At 37.0% G+C, this 20,745-nt stretch overlaps 1 protein-coding gene across 2 annotated transcripts in view; it reads left to right on the top strand.

The window, feature by feature from the left end:
• LOC149319444 (ribosomal protein S6 kinase alpha-3) overlaps window positions 1–20,745 on the top strand; it is a 55,309-nt gene that overhangs the window by 6,950 nt on the left and 27,614 nt on the right. For both annotated transcript variants that reach the window (XM_089511730.1, XM_089511729.1), the window contains exons 2-9: window positions 1,358–1,414; window positions 13,815–13,931; window positions 15,081–15,162; window positions 17,680–17,760; window positions 18,463–18,542; window positions 19,018–19,124; window positions 19,709–19,746; window positions 19,908–20,050. In XM_089511730.1, coding sequence (XP_089367856.1) covers window positions 1,358–1,414; window positions 13,815–13,931; window positions 15,081–15,162; window positions 17,680–17,760; window positions 18,463–18,542; window positions 19,018–19,124; window positions 19,709–19,746; window positions 19,908–20,050 — 705 coding nt within the window. The remainder of the gene's footprint in view (window positions 1–1,357; window positions 1,415–13,814; window positions 13,932–15,080; window positions 15,163–17,679; window positions 17,761–18,462; window positions 18,543–19,017; window positions 19,125–19,708; window positions 19,747–19,907; window positions 20,051–20,745) is intronic.

Here is a 20,745-nt window from a genome sequence, read left to right as displayed (position 1 = left end):
ATAGCTTGCATAAGTAATATGGTAAGTCATTGCCTGTTCCATGTGTGTTTCATACCTGTTTAAATATTTTATATAGAATGGAACTGTGTTAGGGGAAGCAGAATTTCCATTTTCAGTATTGTATTTGTTTTGGACTCATGGAAATGAGGAAGTATCCCAGAGCAAGTGAAGGGAAAGTTTAAATATAAATTTCCCAATTTTTCATGAGATGTTTACATTTGTTTTGCAATCGTTGACACTGGATACTGGATCGCTATGTTATGAATACTGAGAAATAGACAGGGAGTGAAGTAAGAAGGAATGACACTAAGGTTTGATGCCAACATCATTCCATCTTAAATACTGAACTAAGGTTTCTTAGTATCAGCATTAAACCTGGAATCTTGTTCATGCTCTTATTCTGGCATAACAGCAGGAGGAAAAGATTGCAGGCACAATTGCTTTGAAGCGAGAAAAGTGTTGGAGAAATACGCTGATCAGAGCCTTAAAAAGTGTAGCCAATAACAAGATTCTGGCCTTTGTGCAGTCTTTCTTTTCCCCTTTGGGATGGTCATGATCCTTCAGTTCTGCTTACTCAGAGGAGTGTTTAATCCCATATAACTCAGAAGTACACATATCTTTACACTTATTTAGTCTCAGGGAGGGCAGTATGCTTTGAAGAAAGCCTTCAAGCAAACAAATCTTGTGCTCCAGTTAAGATGGCAGTTGTGTTAGCTTTAATCAGAGCCATACGTCTTCGTTCTTCCTTATAGTTTCCTGCTAGGTCACAACCTTGTAGTCCCACTTTATGCATGGTTATAATACAATGACGTTAGACATCTTTAATCCTTCTGTGCCTTCTGCCATCTCATGCTATTTGCTTTGATATCGCTAGTAATTCAGGAATGGTTGTAATTTTCAGAAATAATTTATTTATGAAATAAATTATTTTCATATGTTCTGCAGGATATGAGTTTTCTTTCAACATTTGTGCTTTCAGTGTGAAATAATTGAGATTTGCTGTTTTGATCAGTTTTTAAAGTACTATTTTTTATTATTTTATTTATTTTTATCCTGCCTTTCTCCTGATACAGTGACTCACGGTGACTAACAACAAATTTTCAAAAGTACAAATTTTAAAAAATACAAGTTTCTCTATTAAGTGATTAAACACTGAAGTCCTACAACTCTGTTCCTTGTCTTCACTACACAGTAATATAATTTTTGACATTTTTTAAAAATCTATTCCCCCCCCCCTCCCCCCAGTGAAGTGGCATCACATATTACAGCTGTCATGTCAGGGCTTAGTTCATACATTAAGTCCCTCATGTATAAAAGTTTTATTTAAACACTCATTTTTAAAATATATTTTTTTCAGAATGGCCAGCAAATCATGGATGAACCTATGGGAGAAGAAGAGATAAACCCACAAACAGTGAGTAAAACCTAAGAGTTCACACATTGTTTGGGCAGTTTGGGGCCTTGAGAACTGGAATTAATTTATGTAATTTTAAATGTAAGAACTTTCCATATAAATTACCAAAGTGAATATTATTTCTGCACAAAATCTTAGTAGAAAGTAATCAGTTTATTGATTATGTTCATTTTTCACTAATATGAGGCAGTTATGTTAATTGAAAATATAAATCGGAGCAGTTCTGTGACATGACTGGACTCAATCAAATTCCCTTTGAATTTACAACAGTTGCCTTGAGGTTCCTCATTTTTAATTGCAGAGCATTGACAAAAATGTCACCAGCCTGATGCAGTATAAGAGTAATTTTCTGCACTGCATTATTGAGTGTGGGTTGGCATGGTCCAGTCATATAAATGACAAGAGCTACAGTCTTAAGTGCATTAAGTGGGATGCAAAGGCCCTCAAACCTGTTTGTATTTTGTTCAGGCTAGAAATGTATAAGATTCTGTTAGAATTTTTCCCTTTTATTTGATGTTAATAGAAGAATAGGTTCAGTGTAACTAAAAGTTAGGTTCTTTAACCTCATTAGAACATAGTATTCCCATTTTAGGTCATTGGGATTTAAAGTGTTTGACTACATTATAATTGCTTTGCTCTAATCATTTTGATATCAGTCTTGTACTTCAGTAGACTAAATATGTATGTAAGCATATTTGAACTTAAAACATAATCTTCATTTGTTTTTGTTTTTTTGAGGTCTTATCTGATGAAAAGAGCATTGCATTAAAAGCAAAAGTGTAAAATTAAGTATTCATGAGTAAACCAGCATTATCTCTTAACATCTAGTTCTAATAAAAATAATTTAAGTACGTACAGTCACTCCTCCAAGTCAGCAGACTTGAAATCCACAGACTTGGAAATCTGCGGAGGCAAGACCGTCATTAACCCCAGTGGGGGTACACCTGTGCCGCGTGCCCCACATGCCTATTAATTGAATATGCATGCATTTCGGAACTCATGGGGGCTCTCAGAACGGATCCCTCACAAGTTCCAAGGGGCAACTGTATTTCAAATCCTCCCAGATTTTACCACTATTGCATTTACAATTCTGTAGTCCCATCAATATATATATAAAACCAACATAGTAAACCTCTGTTGATTCAGACTAAATGTTGATCCAGTCCAGAATCCTTATTCCTACAGTGATTTGACTGATATTTTTGACAAGCTTAGTGAACTGGCTGAGAATTTTGGGAGTTATGGGGGGAAACTTTTCAAGCTCTGCTCTGAATGTGAAGTTTCCATTTATCCATTATAGCTGATGTCAGCTAGTAGCAAGATACATGGAGAATGAGAGCAAGTTTCTTTTGCTAATGAATATCATCATAACTTTAAATAAAGATATGGCTCCCTCTCTTTTTATAAACAGACTTATCTGGAAATGGAATTCAGATCTTTGCCATCCTAAGCAAGAATCATGTCCCTAAATAATATTTCTGGCTTAGCCACATGATTAGAAGGATAATATTGTCTCTCTGTTTGCTACAGTTTCTTACCTGCAACTTGACCTGCCTGCTTGACTTCACTATAGTTAAGTCAACAAAAAAAAGTCCTAGTCAGGAGGGGAGATGCAGATCTTGATCCCTTCATATCAGTTAAATATATTGGGACCACGTGTACTTTAGGTATTATATGGCATTCCCCAGTTCTGTGAGGTCAGGTAGTTTATTTTAGACTGCTGTTCATTCTATTTAATAAATATAACAATGCCAGTGTACTATGAGCATCAGTTTTACATTCCAAATTCATAAAGAGAATATTGACAGTGAATTGTAAAAAAAAAGCATATGTTTATTGGAATATGCTTGCTGGAAGTTTTAGTAAGTTTCTAGTAGTAATTCGTAACTCCATAAGCATAGCGATTCATCATATTTAGTAATGTCACCTTTCCCTTGTGATCATCAGTAATAATTATTGAGACATTTGTTGGTAATTTTTCTAGTGCAGATAATATTGAGTTACTGCCACAAAACTGATAAGGGCTGAGCTACAGAACAGAATGATCCTAATTGGAATTAATTAAAAAAAAGGAATATCACTCTTGTCATGAGTTCTGTAGAGATTTTCAGCAAGTTATTTCTCAATTTCATACACCACCCTGATTTCGATGAGAAGAAAAATAATGTTGGCTAGAGTTGGTTTAAATTTACAGCAAATTAATATGTGATGTGCTTCATACATTCTAAGATACTACATGTTATTACATCATTGCTTCTTCCACTGTCAATAATACTATATAGCAAGAATGGGCAGTGTGGTTTGTGGGCCACACGTGGCCCTTGGGACCATAAGTGCAGCCCATGCAGCTTCCCAGAAGCCCTATCAAAGCCCCCAGACCAAAAAGAAAAAAATTGCTGGAAAACTGCTCCAGATGTGCCCAAGCCACAGTGGTTGACATCCCCTAACTCTCTCCAAAGCCTCGCAACCTCTGCCAAGCACAAGAAATTGAAACAAATGGCTGTAAATTGGCCAAAATGGCAACCGGAACATCGTATCACTTAGAACATTCTGGTGCAGCCCTCTAGGTAGGTGCAGAGTGGGCAATGGCACCCAGTCCCTGTACAGATGCCTGCCCCTGCTCTATAGGATAACAAGTAAATCTGTTGGTGTAATATGTCTCTAAACAACAGAAATATATTTTGATTGACAGATGACTGTTGAGAGTTGACAATTGGAATGTTTGGTTAGTTGAGAGCTAGGGCTGAAGCAGCAGTGTGTGATTATTGTGGTGTGTGTTTGTGTGTGTATGACTAGGTTTGGAGCTGTGAAGCAGACTTTGAAGTTGATTATAAGTCAGAAAGGTGTGTATGTATGTATATATGTATGTGTATTTGCAGTATTGAATATATATATATATATATATATATATATATAGAAGATAAAAACCTCCAGGAACATTGGAAGAATCAATTGTTGTTTATTGTTTCTTTTAAGTGTGAAAAGTAATCAGTGCACTGCTAATACCAATAGCTGGGGAGTTTTCCTTTTATACTCTGCTATGTACGTAGCTGTAGCTGGGTGATTTTTATCCAGACTATGCTGAAGTTGGCCTTGTCTCAAATATTATACTGGCTGACAAAATCTTAGGGCTGAAACAGATGCCCCCAGAGTATCTTGCAGTCGCTTCCCGCATCTTGCAGTGGCTTCCAGATGTTTTGGGGGTGTGCGGTATGTGTATTCCACATTCCCAAGCTACCCGGAAGGCAGTTTTACTGAGCTGTCTTGGCCCCCAGTTTCTACACTGGTGACAGAAAAGCATCTGTTACATCTGAGGGCTAGCTTGCGGGCCAGGACTATGTGATAAAATTGACATTATTACCAATCTCCTTTGGCTTGTGCTTGCCACCTAGCTTCATTAAATATACATTTTTTATTTTTGTCTTTATTTCTGTGTAAAGGAGAAATGAAAATCAAGCCTAGTAACAGAAATGTTTTAAAGTGTTGGAATATATCACAGTTGAATTTAGGTCCTAGTCCTTCTTGATTGCTTCCTAGAAAAAAAATGAAGATCGTATTTGTCTCTGTTCCCAGAGTTATATAATGTGGCACTAGTGAGATATGAGGAAGGCAGTGCTGCCAAAGCTAGTCTGTTGCCTTTGGGTGTGGTAGATTGTGCTCTGTCCTCAGTGTTGAACTATAACCCACTGGGCTTGGCTTTTGTACATGTCATGGTGTCACATTGTTTTTTGCCTGAGTCAGCAAAATATCTTGTATTGGCCCTTCCCCATTGCAGTGCAGTTTTCATCTCTTGCGCCTAGAGAAACAGTATGAGATTAGAGGTTATGTCACTTGGACTGCATCCATTCTGCTGAAATAATCCAATTTAACACCACTTTAACTGCCATGGCTCAGTGCTATGAAATTCTGGGAATTTCCCAGGATTCTATAGCATTGTGCCATGGCGATTAATGTTGTGTTAAACTGGATTATTTTGACAGTGTGGATGTGAGCTGCATGGTCACTTTGAACTTAGTCAAGTTTTTCTCTTTTAACCATTCTCAGGAGCCCTGGTGGTGCAGTGGTTAAGTACCTGTACTGGAGCCACTCACTCACAAACCATAAGGTTGCAAGTTCAATACCAGCCAGGGCTCAAGCTCGACTCAGGCTTGCATCCTTCTGAGGTCGTTAAAATAAGTACCCAGCTTGTTGGTGGTAGCTTACAGTTGTAAACCACTTAGAGTAGGTGGTATGAAGCAGTACATAAATCAAGATGCTATTGCTATTGCTATTCAACTCTTCAGCAAGTTTGTAATTAAAAATTTTATTAAGTAAGTATGTAATATTACTGACCTATTACTGATCTAATAATATTTAGTTTATGTTTTTAAGTTTCCCAAACTTTAGTTTTAAATCTTCAACATCTGATTCAATTAATAACGTTTTAGAATACTTACTTTGGAAGGCCAGAGTGTGAATGCTTTAAGAAATACAACCTGAATTTTATAATGAATGATAACAATGCTTATTTGCACTTTGTGTCTTGTGTAGGCTTTCAAGACACTTAATCAGTATATTTAAGGCCAGCTTGTCTAAAACAAACTAAACCTTGCTTACATAATGAATTTTGGGGGAAAATTCTAAATCTTTTCCTGAATAAAAGGGGATGGAGGAAAAGGAAATTGTGCACAGGAGAGGTTTATATGAGAACTGAGTCATCTTCTTAAAAACATGGTGTCATCCAAATATCATAAACCTTTGAGAAAGATAATATATACCCAGTATCCAGTTGTGACAAATAAAATGACAGTCAGCAAAACTCCAAAGGAGAAGTGAAAAAGTTGATAGGAATCTCAATAAAAGTAGGTCACATTGAGCAAAACTTATGACTGAAACATGTAGAAATAAGAGTGTTTTTCTTATTAGGTTAAAGTAATAGACTGAACTGACAAAGACTTCAACAAAATGGTGCCACCATTAAGAAGGGCCTGTCACCCAGCTAGTGAAGTAGAGCCCCAGATGAAATGGTGCAATATAGCCTCAGGCAGATTTCATTATCTGATACATTCTTGGCAAATGGACATTTCCACAGAGGCAGTCCACAGTTAAAGAACATTACAGTAATATAATCGGGATGCAATCAAGGTTTATGTAACAATAGCCATGCTGTTAGAAGAGGCATTTCTCTTTTGTAGCATGCTGTAGATTGTGCATGTTAGGTTTATTGCTTATGCTGGTACTATAGTATTTTACTGAAAGCTGTCTTTAGCCTTCAAGCTACTATTTAAAATATATTACAGGTAAATGGTTAAGTAAAACATTCCTATGTCTGCTAGGATGTATTTTACTGCTTTACAAATAAGTTGATAATGCTAATATTTGAATTTTAATTTAAAAAAAACTAGGAGGCTTTCTACACGGACATTTGGGACGTCCTCCGGACGTCCCATTTTAAAAAAGGGGCGTCTCTTTTAGACGCCCCATGGTCTAGTACGGACTCCGTCCGTACAAGATGGCGGCGCCCCTTCTACATGGGCGCCGCCATCTTTACGCATCGGACGCACAGCGTCCAGACGCGTCGCGCCGCTGCTGACGTAGCGAGCGCGCCCCTGGCGCCTCGCTACGTCGCAAACGCGACGCAAAAAGAAGCTCCATTTTGGAGCTTCTTTTTTCGGTCCGCGCGGGAGTCGGGCCGTTTGAAGGCTCCGGCTCCCCCGCGGACCTTCTGGCGGCGGTGCCAGACCGCTGCAAAGCGGCGGTCTGTACCCCGCCTAGGAGTGCTAAAACTTTGGTGTAAACACTTATTTGGGATGACTCCATAACTAAAAATATGATGGGTTACCTTATTGTTAAACATTAGGATTGTCCCAGATCATTTGAGATGTTCCATAAAAGGCCATTTCTTATAATCCAGGTAATCTTTCAAAGTCCTTGCTCAGACATTCATTAAAGAACTTAAAATTTTGCAGACTCTTGACAGAGTTAAGTATGATGTGCCAAGAATTTTTTACATATAACAGTATGGGTGGGAAAGGAGCCAGGAAACCCATTTACATCTATTTTCAACTTGTCCATTTGACATGTTATGATAGAATAAAAAGCAGCAAAACTATCTTATTATTAATGGAAAGTTAAATGCCTGCAAAATGTCATTGCTGTGGTTGGGATATTTGTGGAGGAGCCTCCATAGCTTGTAGTATTATACTTGAATTTTCTTTGATATCCCTTGCTGGAGTACCCACTCCATTTCTCATTCAGCACCCATTTCTCAGCTACAAAGAGTATGGGCATGACTGAAGTGATTTAAAGGCATTGATTGTCTTTCTTCTAAGACAAGATCCCAGGTTGTTTGGAGGCAATGTATCCTCTAAAATGCCTGGCTTATGTCTTTGATAGATTTCGAAATAGAACAGCCAGAACATAACTGACAAAGGGTATTGGGGATCTTTATTTATTGTTACTATATCCATATTCATGATTAATGCATTGTGCAGAAGGAAGCTATGTATATTTAGGAATAGAAGGAAAGCCTTTGACCATCATATATCCTATTTCTCACATTTGTTGGCTGGATGATTCTGGAAAGTCCACAAGCATGATGTGGAAACAGTAGGCCTTCTAGCACTCTTCGATCTACTGCCTAAAATTCAGAGGTGCACTAGCAATTTAACTTGCACATTCTGTGAACAGCCCTTGATAATATACTCTCCATCAGCTTTTCTAATTCTTTTAAAATACCAAAGGTAACAAATAAATTCCCTAAGGTAGTTCTTGTTATTTTCTGAATATGTTACTAATTAATTTTATTGGATTTATCCAAGTTCTGTTATAACTTACTACTATTGCTACTACTACCTTCAGCATCCCATTTCCCCTCAGATTTGACATTCAAAGCTGGTTACAGAAATGAAAGGAGATGCCAGATAAAGTATAAAAACACATATAAGTAAAAACAGAAAGTTAATGTTAAAATGTAATTTAACCTTCTATACAGTAAAAATCAGTCGAAACAAATTCATTTAAATGGCAAAGACATCACACTGTTAAAAGCTCTTTTCTTATAAAACAGTCAATTTCCAAAAACCTAATGTAATAAAAAGGTCATCTGTTGATAATAGGATATCAAGTGGGATTATAATCTAGCTGTCTTTGGAAAGGAGTTCTAGAGCTTGGACAGTAGTCACCAGTAAGGAATTTCCCACATAACCTGTGAGGGTGACAAGACCAAGACAAGGGGCCTCCCTGACAGATTTCAAATCCTGGGCAGACTTGAATGGGAAAATTTCCTCTGCAGATGGCCTGGACTTGAGGCATATATGGTCTTATAGGTCACAAACAACTCTTTGAATTGTGCCCAAGAACAAAACAATAGCCAGTAGAGCTGTTGACCTACTCTAGTGGCAACTTTGAGGTTTATCCACACTTTTCAAAGCAAACTAATGTGGATTATGTTTCAGTAAACCAAATGATCTGTAACTAAAGCTTTTGTCACCTTGGCCAGATCATACATTTGCCGGAACGAGTGCAAATGGTGCCCTAGTTTTATTTTTACCAATGCACTTCTGGCCATTGCAGAACTCAGAACATCAAAGCTCAGGACGGAATCTAGGAGCACACCCAGACTGTGAACCTCCATCTTTAGGAGAAGTATAGCCCCATTCAACACAGGCTGAATTGCTATTCATTGATCTTCTTTATAGCAGACCAGGAGATCTCCTGCCTTGTCTGGAGGAAGGTTCAATTTGTTTTCTCTTGTCCAGTCCATTACTACCATAATAGCAGTCATTGATTCAGAACCTAAACAGCTTCCTTGGAATTACATGGAAAAAAGAAAGTATCACTGGATCTCAAAACTCCAAACAACCTTTTCCCATGTCTTTCTGTAAATGCTAAAATAGTATGAAGGACAGAATGGAACTCCGAGGGGGCTCTACAGACAAACATCCAAGGAGTCAAACAAAAGCCCTGCAGCACCTCCAACTAGGCTTGCCCTCTCCATGAAGGAATGGAATGGAAGCATTGTAAAACAGTGCCTCCAGATCTTTCCCAGTGATTAAGTGTTTTGTTTTTAGGTGCTTTTATCTTTTTAAATTGTATTTTATTTTTAAACAAATGATCTGTTTTAATATTGTAATAGTTTACTTCCATTTTAATTGTCACTTTTGTAAGTTTTAAGTTTTAATTAATTTAATTAATAAAAATACTGGATTTTTAGATTGTACACCGCTTTGAGTCCCAATTTTGGGAGGAAGCACAATATAAATAAATAAATAAATAATACAAGACTTATATTTTGGATCTACTATGCTTTGTAACATAAGATGTATTCTTTCAGTTTCTTTGTCAGGAAGGCCTAGTGTGAAATTTTCCTGTTTCACTGCCACTTTTCTTTGTTTGCGTTTTCTCTGAGCTGTGATAACCCAGGCTTGTCATTGCCAGTTCACTACAGATAGCAAATCTCACTATATATACAGTGTACCCTTGTTATATGCTGGAGTTTGGTTCCAAGATCTCCCGTGTTTAACAAAATCCATGTATGCTCAAGTCTCATTAAATATAATGACATAGCAAAATGGTGTCCCTTATAAAAAATGGAAAATCAAGGTTTGATATTTGAAATTTATACTTTTTTTTAACATTTTCAAACCATGGATGCTTGAATCCGTGTATAAAAAGTTCGTGTATAAGGAGGGCGGCTGTGTGTGTGTGTGTGTGTGTGTGTGTGTGTGTGTTTGCATGCATACATGCATGCTTATTTACTTTTATACATGAGTGATTGGTTGATTGTCTGTGACCTTTGTTTCCATGTTTGAACCTTTTGCAGAGCACCTTAGCATATATATAAACAAAAGCCCTGTATTCAGGAGAGCTTTTTCATTTGATTAAGTGAATGAGGAATGCTGTATACCTGTGTGTACATGCTGGAGTGCAAATAAATGTCAGTTATATCCTTTTACACTGAGGTATGCAAATGTCTAACATCACTGTCTTGACTAGGAAAGGTAAGTCTTCAAAGAAGATGATTTTTCAGGTGCCTGACATGCTGATTCAGCAAATATATCCCTGCTAGCACAGGATAAAAACTAGTAATATGGTGACACAGTTCAAATTGCTCTTTTTGTCATATTGTTTCCTTCACTGTAGCATGAAACTCTCCCTAAACCAAGCTGCTGTTCAGAAATTCCTTAGGAAGTCCACATTTCCTTATATAACATAATATGAAAATGTGGATTATTAATTTAACTTCCATAAAGAAGTAGTCAAACATGTTATAAATTCATTCTAAAGACCAACCTGCATTCCTGTTGAAAAAGTAACTCTGGCAGGCTTGCTAGCTCACTGCAAATGTTAATGCTGCATGGTACATTAAAGAAGCAATTGTCTGGAGGTAACCAAGGTACTTGAACAGGCATAGAACTATGGTTTGTATTAAGGTTTGTGGGGAGAGTAGCATATTGACAGTGCAGTACTCACTTTCTCTGTGTTGCAGAAGCTCTTAGGGGGGAAAAACAGTTTGGCCATATGGCTTTACAGATTGAAAATATTGCCGATGTTCATATTCCTGTGTATTGGCTTGAAACTGAATAACATAAGCATAGTTGCACTCTGTCAGAATTACTGGATATTTTGTAAAGCAAAATATTATGTACAAAATTGTTCTAAAGTTTTAGACAGGGGAAACATTGCTTAGACAGGTTTTAAAGGGGGGGAATCTTCACTGGTAGGTCTAGAATAATGTGAAAAATCACAGTTCTACTGCAGTCCCAAAGGTAACAGTAAGACACTTAGCTCTTTATTTTGTAGCATTGTTACAGATTGCTTATATTGCTCTGCTTGTGTGCTTGAGTTTTAAGGATTTATACTTGACTTAATAAAATGTTTTGGTAAAGGGCAAATGAAGCATGTTTTCCTTTGATCAAAGGGCTATATATAGTTATTGCATCCCTTGAAATTGTGCAATATTTCATTTTTCTTCTGTCATCATGTTAACAAGTAGCATTAAGTCAGCTGCTGACAGGACAGCACTTCCTGGTTTACACTGTTGTGAAATACTGTACAAAATCACAAAGATTTTGTCTGCAGTATCTGTAAAAATTCTGGGCTCCTGGTCCAGACAGGTTTCAATTCAACCAGGCTCAAGGGCCTATCAAAATGCTATAGTCGCAGGTGCAATAAAATGATGATTTATTGATTATGTAAAGATCTTAAAAGGGATACAGCAATTAAAAGCTAAAGCAAAGGCAAATCTAGCTCACATTTATTCGGTGACCCTTTTTTAGAGCTGCCTTCTAATGGGGTCCTCATGATGGATTAGATGCTGCCCCACAGACTTGTTTCCTGAACTGGATTATGCCCACATCAATTCCCTCAGGACCAGACTGGTACCCTGATTTTTCCTAAACTTTAAATAGCCTCCTTCTCTTATTCTGAAAAGTGCTGACACTTTCACAGACAAAGGTGGAGAAAATCACCCCTTCTAGCAAAGGAAGAGTTTCCCAGGCACTCCAGGATAAGAAGGTCCTTATCTCTCTGTACACCGTGAGTTGAACTCGCTCAGCTAAAGGGGCTGCAACAACTATTTTTGTTGCTTAATCAAGCAACAAAAGTATCAAGCAATACTTTTGTTGCTTGATAAACCAATAAATATCCAGTTATTATGTTATGCATCACTTACAAATATAAAACCCAGGTATTTTGTCATGTTGTAATACAGTTCTGAAACTCTTGGCATCTTTTATATGCATGGAGAACTTTGCATATTACACAGTAATTTTGTAGTAACTGACATATCAGATATTTGATTCAGCCAGGTAGCTTGATGGAACCCATATTGGGTTCTATATTGGGAGAAAGGTGGGATTATTTATTTGTTAAAAAATGGGTGGCTTTGAGCAAGCCTGTTACAGTGGTGCCTCATTATCTGCAGACTTGTCATCCCCAGTGGCGTAACATGCATGTGGCAGTGCCACCATTAGGGACAGTGGAACTTCACCTGAAATCCCATTGTCCTTAATGGTGGTGCAGCCACGCATGTGCTGCCACCGGGAACAACAGGACTTGAGGTCCCACAGATTTTGGTATCCACAGGGCAGGGGGTCCAGAATGGTTCTCCCACAGATACCAAAGTCTTACTGTATTTATCTTGACATACCTCACAGGACACTTGTGAGATTAAGCTATGTGTTCTGCCTTACCTAATCTCCTTGAAGGAATTGGATACAAATATAACAAATTGTGTGCAGTTGTATGAATTACATATTATATATTTTGCATTTTAATAAATACAGTGGGACCTTGTTATCTGCTGGGGTTTGGTTCCGGGATCTCCTGTGAATAACAAAATCCATGGCTGCTCAAGTCCCATTAAATACAGTGGCAGAGCAAAATGGTGTCCCTTATATAAAATGGAAAATCAAGGTTTGCTATCAGGAATTTTACTTTTTTTTAATATTTTCAAGCTGTGGATGCTTGAATCTGTGGATAAAAAGTCCGTGTATAAGGAGGGCTGACTGTATTGCACTGTGTGGTATGCATCTCCAACCAGTGAATACATAATAGAGAAACAGGAAAGAAGAGGTTGGAGAGACTCCTATCTCTCCTTTTCCTGCAACGTTCATAGTGGGAATTGTGTGTATTTCTTGCAGTGAGATCCACAAATCATCCTTCGTACGCAGCACCAAAAATAGAACCAAATCACTTGTAGTTCTGCTTTTGCTGTCTCTACATTTAGCATGAACAAGTAAGGCTGTAATTTTGAAGATCCATTTGTGCTGATAGTGTAGCAGTTGCATATTTTGTAACGAAAACAGTCTACAAGACACTTTAAAAAGATGTTATACAGTAATGGTCTAACTTTAGAATTTCTGCTGTGTAGCTAAAAAATACTGCCATATTATTATTATTCTCTTTTAGCTGCCTTAATTTTGAAAAAAAGGTGTTCATAATGTGGTATTTATTCTGATGGAACTATTTTAGTCAGTAGAATTGGGAGAGGGCTAATCCCCTTCTAACTCTAGCCTTCCCAAACACCTCCAGAGGATTAGGGAACTGGTTTCCCATGGGCATATGTATGTAAAGATGGAGAGTTCCATTGCACTAGTGCTTAGCTACCAATGTGATATTATGTGTAAGCCATAGGCTTCTGCTATTTTGTAGTGCTTTATTCTGTGTGCATCTGGAAATATAATAATGATCATGCATAATTGATGATTTCCCTAAATTTGAGGAAATAAAACTCTTTCTGGAATCTCTACATTTTTGTTCTTTCTAATAGCCCAACACTAAAATGACTGAAACCTGTATTTATATTATTAACATGTGTATTTCTGTGAATGTGAATTTTGAATACCTACCTTTAAAAATATTCCTGACATAAACTCCAGACATTTAAATAGATACTTATTTTTATTTTATTTTTCAGGAAGAAGGCAATATTAAAGAGATTGCAATAACATACCATGTCAAAGAAGGCCATGAAAAAGCAGATCCTTCACAGTTTGAACTCCTTAAAGTACTAGGACAGGGATCTTTTGGAAAGGTGAGGAAGCACTTTTTGATTTATACAAGTTGTCGCAGTGCTCAGAAGGGTTTTTCTGAGCTGTGTTCCCAAAATAGATGCTCTGGTTCTATAATGCCACCTTGTGAATCCTTTGTTCTAATCTCCTTAATTGTCTGTTAGTTTTTGCTGCCTTATCCTAGATTAAAATATGCAGGAATAACTATTGTATGAGCTGGATGTATTCCTTAAAATCACAGTGGTTTCCCACACATTTATGTTTTCAAATAATAATTTCCTCAACACTTGACTTCTGTTCTGTAGATAAACAGTGAACAGTCTTATCTTTGTTTCAGCCCAGTGGCTTAGGTAAGACAGCTGAAACATTTCATGAGATCTGAGTTCTCTTGAAAATGATACTTTAAAATAAGTGGGGAGGATCAGATTGTTTCTCCTTGACCCTATGTATTCATGTTTTAAAACTGCATGTGGGCAAAGTGTGGCCTTGGGGCAACCTGATTCTCCTAGTTCTCCTGTTCTAAGCAAAAAGAAAAAAATGAATTGCCTCTCATGGAAGCCTTCAAGTATGATGATTCATCTTTTAAGTAGGTTGAAAAGCACTGCTGTTTAACATTAAAAAAAGAGGTGTTTTCAAAAGGAAGAATGAACTTCCAACCATTTCAGGTTTAGTTTTTTTGGAGAATGGTGGTGGCAGCATTTTTTTTACCACCTGTCCAGACTGTTAGTTTGCGGCCTTGTCCTAGAATAAAATATGCAGGAATAACTATTGCATATTTTGATCTAGGATAAGGCAGCAAACTAACGAAGGGTCCTAGGAAAGAAAAGGGGCCCTCAGACTTGCCAAAGTTGCCCACTCCTATGTTAAAAGATGCCAGTTAATTGATACTGATTTATTCAAAATCAGGGATAAAAATAACATGAATCAGACTGGTGGGCTCCATGCAAGAAAATCCAGTTATACCTTACATCCAAGGTGGAGTTGGAATGACAGGCATGCGTGGAGAAAGATTCATTGTGTGTCATTCTGCCTCCTCCATGTGCTTAGTTGATTTGTGTGTGAATAGGGTTTGTATTTGTGTATATAAGTTCTTGCCTTTGGGCTATTCATTGATTCAAATTCTATTGTTTGATAGCTAGCTGTAATAAAAAATTTACATGTGCTTAATACAGGTATTCCTTGTCAAAAAAATCTCAGGATCAGATGCCAGACAGCTGTATGCAATGAAAGTGCTAAAGAAAGCAACACTGAAAGGTAAATTATGCAACCTGAACAGAAATCCTATCGTTATAGAAATTACATATAATAGTATTTTTGCTGAAAGATATTGGTGGTAATGTAGATAGGTGTGTTCATAATCTGTGCTCATAGGTTTCTTCTGCTTATACGATTTCCAAAAGTAGGCTAGGCATTTGGTAGAGAAGATAGTAATGAAAGTGTGAATTTGGCATCAGAGCACTCATAGTTTGCAGAAACTAACACTTCAAAGCAGCTCTGCTTCCTGATACTGACTTACCTAACAGAAAAAAAGGTGTCAGATTTCTGTGAGGTACTTCATGTATCAGGTACAGAATACTCTGACTGATATTTGGACAACCTTTATTTTGTGATTGTTATATGTATCATGTACCTATTGTGTCCTGGAAATGTTTTATCAGAATGTGTCCTGTATGTCAGTGTGCAATATATATGCCTTAGCCTAAATATGCAAATGAATCTGCACCTAAATTCACACAGTAGTGGGCTCTTTCTGCCAAGAATTTGCCCATGAACCTGATCTGTTAAAAAATATACATTACTGTATATACTTGATTTTAAGTTGACCTCATGTATAATGCAAGGGTAGGTTTTGCCAGAATTACAGATTTTGATATGACAGGTGGATAGGTCTAGGGTGAAACCTAGCGGCTTGTAACAAAGGATAAAGATTAAGCAAAGGAAAACATTGCCAAACAATTCAGAAATTTCAAACAGGCATAAGTGTCCTTGCATTAAGCCTGGGAGGATGGTAGGGCGGGATCAGAGCTTCTAGGACAGATTACATTCTTGTCTTTCATCAGGGCATGGTTCCTTTTTTAGTAAAAGTTAAAGTACAGTAATAAATAATATAAATAAAACTTTATTTCTATCCTGCTTTTCTGCTGCAGGGCAATCAAAGCGGCTTACATTTTAAAACAGCACCAATATACAATACATGATACGTATACAATATGGTTTGTGAGTGAGTGCGAATAAAAGCCCTACACATTGCAATAACTTTTAAGCCATGCAAATCCAATTTCCAGAAGCATCTGGTCAGTTGTTATATGCATATTACTTGAGACAGTGCTCAGTAAGTTCTGTTCTTAATCTAAAGCATGTTTACCTGGTAATCTCATCACCATTTTATATGTAAACTACATATTTCAAGGTAGTTTCCTTTGAGAATATATGTATTTATTTAATTTATACCCTTTCTCCAGAAAGGGACTCTCAGGCTAAACTATAGAATCAAACACAAAATGTAAAGTAAAAGAACACCTAGGTAGTTAAACTTCCTTCAGCAGCAGACCAGCTCATGTGCCAAAGGCCTGCCTCAATAGAAAAATTATTTGGTTTACTGATTGGAGGAGCAATAGAGAGACAGCCAACTTAGTCTGCATTGTCAGGAATTACAGAGTCTGAAGGTGGCCACTGAGTTGGCCCTTCACATTTCTACTACAAATGAAAACTGTGTCATCTTTGTCAGTGTAACAGGAATATAGACTAGAAAAGTGCCTCAACTAGGGATAATCTGTAGTGTAGGAGCCCTGATGGCGCAGCAGCCACTCACTCACAAACCATAAGGTTGTGAGTTCAGTCCCAGCCAGGGGCTCAGGGTTGACCCAGCCTTGCATCCTTCTGTAGGTCACTAAAATGAATACCCAGTTTAAAATGAATACCCACACTGCAGACATAATCCAGTTTGACAGCACTTTAGCTGCCAGGGCTCCATGCTGTGGAATTCTGAGAACTGTAGTTTTGTGATACATTTAGCCTTCTCTGGTGAGAGTTTGGTGCCACAAACTACAATTCCCAGAATTCCATAGCATTAAGCCACGGCAGTTAAAAGTGGTGTCAAACTGAATTATTTCTGCAGTGTAGATGCAGCCTTAGAGATGTATTTAAATGTTAGTTGCTTAGATTTCATTTTACTGAAGAGTATATAAATACAATAAATAAATGATGAAAGAAATAAGTAGTGGTCAGTCCTTTAAATATGACAGAAGCTAGGTTAAAAATATTTTAGAGCTAGAGCACCCTTGTGTTTCCTTGTGTCTCCAATATCTTGTGTGATTTTTGTGTTTGGAAAGTCAAGATCTATTCAAGAGTGCAGCATGGGAGTGAATTGTAGGAATGTAAACTCTGTTATATAGTGAAGGCCACTGTTTTTCTTGTTCCTGTGTAGGAGTATTAGAAACTCTTCTGCCTATGTCACAATTTAGCCATCTACTGCTGGGCAAAATTTAGGTAGTTATGAATCGTCTTGTCACTGTTTATTGTATTACATTTAGTTTTGTCTGAATTACCATTTGTAGTTTGATTAGATAATATTATGAGTTGCGTTATTTTATCAACCGAATGAAAAACATATTTATACAACTGGTATTTTTCTTTTTCATCAATGATGAAAATAGTTTTTGAAGACTTTAAAGTTTTGTTGTAAATAACTGATGCATAACAGATCAAAGGTCCAGCTAAGCTAAGCTAGTAGTATTAATTTGACTAAATGCTGATCAACATCTCTTACAGTACGTGATCGTGTTCGGACAAAAATGGAGCGTGATATCTTAGTAGAAGTTAATCATCCCTTTATTGTCAAGTTACATTATGGTAAGTTTAATAAGTTTCCAAAATTACTAAAGTAAAAAATGCTTGGGTGGGTGAGGTCTTGATTAGGGTGGAATACATAGCATAGAAAAAAATCAAAAGAAACTGACATGGCTGTACATAAGAATAGATGTTTTCTGCATAGAATAAACTGCTTTATATGCAGGAAACATATTTTTTGTTGCTGTTGTTGTTTTATTTTGTTATTTTTTGCACACAGAGTGATGTTTTTCTGCCCTCTACAGGAAAATTAGCCCTCCAGAACTTGTTTGTGGGGCATAGGCGGAGGGGATTCTGCCCATAATTGTTAGAACACAGCTGTTGTATTTACATATTTTGAATGATTTATAATTAAACATGGGAACAAATGTATTTGTAATACAGTGGGCCGCAGGAGATCCATTCCAGACCTCCCTCCCCCGTGGATACCAAAATCCACAGATGCTCAAGTCCAATTGTTCTTGTGCCCATGCCACCATTAATAAAAACAGCACAAAAGTCCCTTGTCTCCCCCCCCCCCCCCACTCCTCCCTCCATGCCACCATTGGGGACAATACGGGCTTGCCATCCGCAGATGCTCAGATCTGCGGATGGCAAGTCCACGGATAAGGAGGGCCCACTGTAATTATAATAGTGAATTAGGTATCTGCATGGCTAAGAGTATGACTTGAAGATGCTGAAATACTTTCTTCTTTTTATCACCAGCTTTTCAAACAGAAGGGAAGTTGTATCTTATTTTAGATTTTCTCAGGGGAGGAGACTTATTTACACGCTTGTCCAAAGAGGTAAACAATATGTAAATTATAATTATGATTAGAAATTATTAAAGATCAAGTCTAATTTAAAAATGTACTCAGCTGTTTAGAGAATTATTTGTCCACTTACATTTATTTATTTAACTACTATATCTCTTCAGTGTTTCCTCTTCTCCACTTCAGTTCTTCTTTCACTGAATTCTTCCTCTAAAATCTTTTAAAATCTTTTCTTTTGGGAAAAACGGAGCTGTAACAAATATACTTTGCTGAAATATCATTTGATGGCTGATTATGCAGCCACATCAATCAGAATTTCAGGTCTCATGTATTAATAATCACTCCATTGATAGCACCAGAAGCTTTTATAAACAGATTTAAATATTTATATGAAGCTTTTGAGAGTTGGATTTTACTCTTGAACTGGAAAATGCCTTTCTACTTATGAAAGTATTTTTTCTCATATTATTTAAAAAAATAAAATAAAACCCTGCACTTTACTTTCTAGGTGATGTTCACAGAAGAGGATGTCAAATTCTATTTGGCTGAATTAGCACTTGCTTTAGATCATCTGCATAGTCTTGGAATAATATACAGAGACCTAAAACCAGAAAAGTGAGAAATATTTTGAATTTCATAGAGGGAGTGTGGGTTAATTTTCTAAACGGAAAGAGCTATTGTAATAAACTTTTAAAGATCATTATATCAATTACCTTGTTCCTTGTAAATGAAACTTTAATATCTTAAACAAAAAAAGGTAAGTGTTGCAAATATTACCAAAAAATTGCTTATTTGGTATAAAAGAAAAAAAGTTGAACCTAAAATTTATAGAGAAAGCAGGGCCATGCCAAACTTTTTCTGCCATAGTTGGAGATGTTGTGTGCATTCAATCAAAAGCATACTGTACTGGAAACTGATACTAGTGATGGCAAGCTAGTTTAGGTAGGTGCAAGGTGGGCTCTGAGGCATGTATAGCTCAGTAGTCCTAATGGTGGTGTCCGTGATGAGGTAAGAGAAGGCCAGCTGGTCAGCATTTCCAGTGCTAGGAACACTGGAACAATGGGGTGGAGAGACTAGGGATTTTTTTTCCTGTCATTTAAACCTTCAATATAACTTTCTGTACCAGATGTGATTGTTGTAAATACTATTTACTTAATAAAGTTACAAACAACAAAATAAAGGTCTTTTCTTATTTCTAGCATACTACTTGATGAAGAAGGACATATTAAATTAACAGGTATGTAAGAGCAAGCATTCATTCAATAAAATCATACAGACTCCTTTAAAAAAAAAATCAAACAGTCTTGTGGGGTGGGACACATGTAAAGTATCAGTAACCTGCTACACAGCTATTAATTTGCCAATACAAATGCTTATGTTGTTATTTTCCCCCTCTAGATTTTGGCTTAAGTAAAGAGTCCATTGATCATGAGAAAAAAGCATACTCCTTCTGTGGGACGGTGGAATACATGGCACCAGAAGTAGTTAATCGGCGAGGTCATACACAGAGTGCAGACTGGTGGTCATTTGGTGTGTTAATGGTAGGTTTCCAGTGAAATGGAAGTGATGCTAAGAGTCTCTGGACCCTTGATCCACAGCAGATTACTTGGAAGTAAATTCCATTCATTTTAGTGGAATATATTTACAAGTAAGTGTGCTTGGTAAAGTAAAAACAAACTGAGAAAGCTAGGAAGCTTCACACTGCCAGTATAATACATGAAGTCAGGGAGATTTTAGCCCCAGGTGGAGTCCATGTACCCCATTTTGAAGGAGATGTGTAGCTTCATTCCCCCAACTCCTTCTCACATTACACTATGCATAAGAAGCAGCAAAATGGCAGAATAAGTAACTCAAGCTTCTTCTATCTCACTTGCTGCCAGTTCACAAAGCCATCACTGAATTCTGCACTATAGAAAAATAAATATTTTAAGACTATAGTACTTATAGTATGGATAAAATTAGCATGAATGAAATAATTCCTGCCCAACCAAACCTAACAAAACAATACAAAAGTCAGGAACAATAAATTACTGCAAAATAAAGGGGGAGGGACTGTCAATGAATTCTTGGTGCCTTAGACTATACTCTAGAGGAGAACAATAACAACCACATTTGAATATTTCTTGCCTAAGTAAACCCTGTGAAATTCATGGGGTCACCACAAGTTGTCAGACAGCTTGAAGGTAGGCACACCCACCAACACCTCATATACATAATCAAATGTTTATATATAAAT

The sequence above is a fragment of the Sceloporus occidentalis genome, unplaced genomic scaffold, assembly GCF_023333645.1.
Source record: "Sceloporus occidentalis isolate IW3139 unplaced genomic scaffold, rSceOcc1.0.p SCAF_2, whole genome shotgun sequence".
In the NCBI taxonomy this organism is placed as follows: Eukaryota; Metazoa; Chordata; class Lepidosauria; order Squamata; family Phrynosomatidae; genus Sceloporus; species Sceloporus occidentalis.
The sequence above is the reverse complement of the archived record's forward strand: the minus strand, read 5'-3'. Positions and strand labels throughout refer to the sequence as shown.